At 37.1% G+C, this 3,284-nt stretch overlaps 1 protein-coding gene and 1 long non-coding RNA gene across 3 annotated transcripts in view; one reads left to right on the top strand and one right to left on the bottom strand.

The window, feature by feature from the left end:
- LOC116703017 (uncharacterized) overlaps positions 1-3,284 on the bottom strand; it is a 13,196-nt gene that overhangs the window by 1,723 nt on the left and 8,189 nt on the right. The window lies entirely within an intron of this gene.
- LOC116702987 (SWI/SNF-related matrix-associated actin-dependent regulator of chromatin subfamily E member 1) overlaps positions 2,104-3,284 on the top strand; it is a 10,188-nt gene continuing 9,007 nt past the window's right edge. Inside the window, exons 1-2 of one of the 2 annotated variants that reach the window (XM_032537555.1) lie at positions 2,104-2,190; positions 2,756-2,813. In XM_032537555.1, the coding sequence (XP_032393446.1) occupies positions 2,807-2,813 (7 nt within the window). In that variant the 5' untranslated portion in view covers positions 2,104-2,190; positions 2,756-2,806. The remainder of the gene's footprint in view (positions 2,191-2,755; positions 2,814-3,284) is intronic. The other variant, XM_032537556.1, reaches the window with a different exon arrangement.

Below are 3,284 nucleotides of genomic sequence, written 5' to 3'. Positions count from 1 at the left end.
TGACCCGAGGACAACATGAGGGTTAAAAAAGAAAACTTTAATGTCCAATTTACAATGGTTCACGAATGCAGAGCCTTTGAATGTGCTTGTGTCCAGAAAATTCACAGAAGTAAGGCTAAGCGCCGCTTTAAGTTTAAAGGATGGATAGTGGTTGTTTAAGGTAATCAAAAACAAGCCAAAGTCTTCTCTCGAGTGTGGCCATATCCCCCAAATAACATCCAAATATCTATAATAGTGGAGAGGCTTTTTTGTACATGCGGCGAGTGTTGTGCTTTCCCATTCTGCCGTTTATCCTGGGGCAAATTTTTACCCATCGCAGTTCCTGATATTTGTAAAAAAAAAAAAAAAAGGATTGTTAAATTCAAAATCAGTCCCCAGTTTTATTTCTAATCATTTTAAAAATGTCCTTGTCTGGTCTATTACTCTCCAGGTATGTAAGAAAATCAATTTTTCACAGCATACAAGCCTTCTCCAGTGTAAATATCTGTGAACAGAGATTCCACGTCCATTGTGAACAGGAATGAATTAAAGGGAATGACGATCTTTTTAATTTTCTCCGCAAAATCATATGTATCTTTTATGTGACTGCGCTGTTTAGTAGAGAAAGGGTTTATGTAAAAATCAATGAACTCAGCTATGAAATAAGTCTTGCTGCCGCAGTCATAAAGAATAGGACGGCGGTGTTTCATCTGGTTCACTCCAAGTCTTACCGTCTTTGTGTATTTTTGGTAACATATAAAATCTACGTGACCTAGGCTCAGTGCTACCTCGTAAATGTATTTTTTCTTTTGGCAATCAGTGTCTTGGTAGATGGGATTTTTAAGTTTAGAGTACTCAGTCGAGTTATTAAGTTGTCTACGTACCTCCCGTAAGTATTGATCCCTGTCCTGTAACACAACAGCAGTGCCCTTGTCTGCAGGTTTGATAACAATATTGATTATTTTTTAATGAAGTATTTGCTTTTAATTCATGTTGGCTCAAATTTGGTTTGGCTAATTCTGAAATCTTTTTTAAAACCTGGTGGGAACTGTTGAAATGAGCAAGCAGTCCATGGTTTACATCCATTTCATAAACCCCTGACAAGCATACCAAACTTACTAAACAGACCTTACAGATAACATGGCGGGAGAGGGAACCTACTGGACTTGTAACCTACTGCGCATGCGCACATCCTCTGGTACGGTGTCTTTTAGTGTCTATACAGAACGCAAACATAAGATCTATGAACTAGAATGATCTACATCCCCTTTCTTTAGCTTGTGCCTTCTGTGGCAAACAACAAGAGGCTCGGCACTAACTTGCAACACTATGGCAGTTTCATTCTGACTTGGTAACATTAATATAGATTGTGAAAGTTTGGTACAACCATCTTCACATATACTCAAACGGTAGCCAGAATCTTTGCTATAAAAAAGATAATGCCCATTTTTTACAAGCCAAACATTTACTATTAGTATGCATCTTTGCATAAGCAAGACCTCTATGCCCCTATCTTTTGTGTGGGACTAGCATGAAAGAATGTAATATTGCAGTCTGCACATCAGCAAGAAGTCCATTGCATTAAAGGAATATATGATGAAACTGTACGCAATGAAAAGCAATTAGGCTTTTTATGAAGCATGCTTATTTGTGTATTTTATTTTATATGTGGCAGATTATATTTCACTGTAATTTGGGACATTGCTGTGGGACAGTGTTAAGATAAGATAAGATAAACTTTACTGGCCCGAAGGAAATTTGTCTTGGGCAAAACATGCTGACAACAGCTGCATGCAAACACATTCAGTACAGTACAATATGATACATGAAAGTATAGTAACTAGTAAAAGTATATAACTGTTGTTGTTTGCAGCTACATTTTAATTCTGGGTTTTGTAGAGCTTTTTGTTTCAATGAGAATAGCTTTTTGCCCCACACATATCTGCCACATAATTAACGGTTATTGATTACACAACTGGAACTCTCTGGAACAAGTCCAATTTTCTACGAAAATTTTACTTATTCTAGAGTATTGCTCATTTAACAACCTAAAATTGTTTTATTGAGGTATTGGATCAGTTTATTTGCATTGAAGTAACTCCACTTTTATTCTGAAAACATCCTTTCCCATCCAGAACCAAAGCAACACTTCCGGTTTGTGTGTGAAAGGCGGAACAAGAAGCCCAACGGAGGGGGACAAAGGACGGTAGAGTGAGTATGTTTACGTTGTTTCCAACATAATTACTTGAAATGTTTACATTTTTATAATTTGTAAAGTGTAAGAACGACTAATTGCATTTGTTTTACCGTTAGAAGACGTAGCTAAAAAGAGTAGGTAATTATCCTCATGTAGCTAACGAGTAGCTACATGTACATGTAGCTAACGAACAACACCGCTGTTGTTCGTTAGCCTAGCTTCAACGGCCAGGCTTATTCAAACATTTTTGCAAGGGTTACACACGTCCAAGTTTCAACCAGTAAGCGTGGACGCGTGTTTCGGGTCCAAATTGCTTTAAAATACATTTAATTGGATACCATTCTCAATATTATCATGACGCAAATTGTCTCCTTGTGTTAGCGGGTTTGGTTAGAAGGCCGACGCTGGTTAGCTAGCTAGCTCGCTAGCTGTTTAAGTCCCGTCAGCCATTGTTATCTTTCATTGTTGTCGTCGTTAGCCGCTAACTTTGTTTACCAAACGACTAATTGCAAAAGCGTAACGCTAGTTGTTGTAGTTCATCTAATTTGTGTGTTTCTTTTGTTTTTTGTTCCCGTCCAGGTTAACCAATATGGAAATAGCCCCCTGTACTTAGCCAAGTATCCAGCCACGATGTCAAGTAAGTAAACATGCATGTTATAAACGTTAATGGTACAAAATAGAGTTCACTTCATTGGTGGTGTTGCTATTCAGTGAGCGCGTGAGCACATATACTAGATGTGTAAGGAACAGTGAATAGGAAACGCCTCTCCTTTGGTTTCTATTAAAGCTCTTACCCTAGGTGTGAGTGTAATGTAAAACGGGATGCCCCCCCATTCTAAATTCATTTACATTTTTTATCAGTTTTATTTGGTCATGTATCTCTAAAATTTATTTTAAATATAAGAACAACATCATTGTTATTAAGCACGGCTTACTAGAGCTGGTTGAAATGAAGAAAATCAAATATAACTATTTTTGACCAATAACATCAATATAGAATAGAATAGAATGCCTTTATTGTCATTATACACAAGTACACGGTACTTGTACAACGAGATTAAAGCAATCCCTTTACAGCGTTGACACAAAAAATATAAGAATATAAGAT

Source organism: Etheostoma spectabile, chromosome 15 (genome assembly GCF_008692095.1).
Source record: "Etheostoma spectabile isolate EspeVRDwgs_2016 chromosome 15, UIUC_Espe_1.0, whole genome shotgun sequence".
NCBI lineage: Eukaryota > Metazoa > Chordata > Actinopteri > Perciformes > Percidae > Etheostoma > Etheostoma spectabile.
The sequence above is the reverse complement of the archived record's forward strand: the minus strand, read 5'-3'. Positions and strand labels throughout refer to the sequence as shown.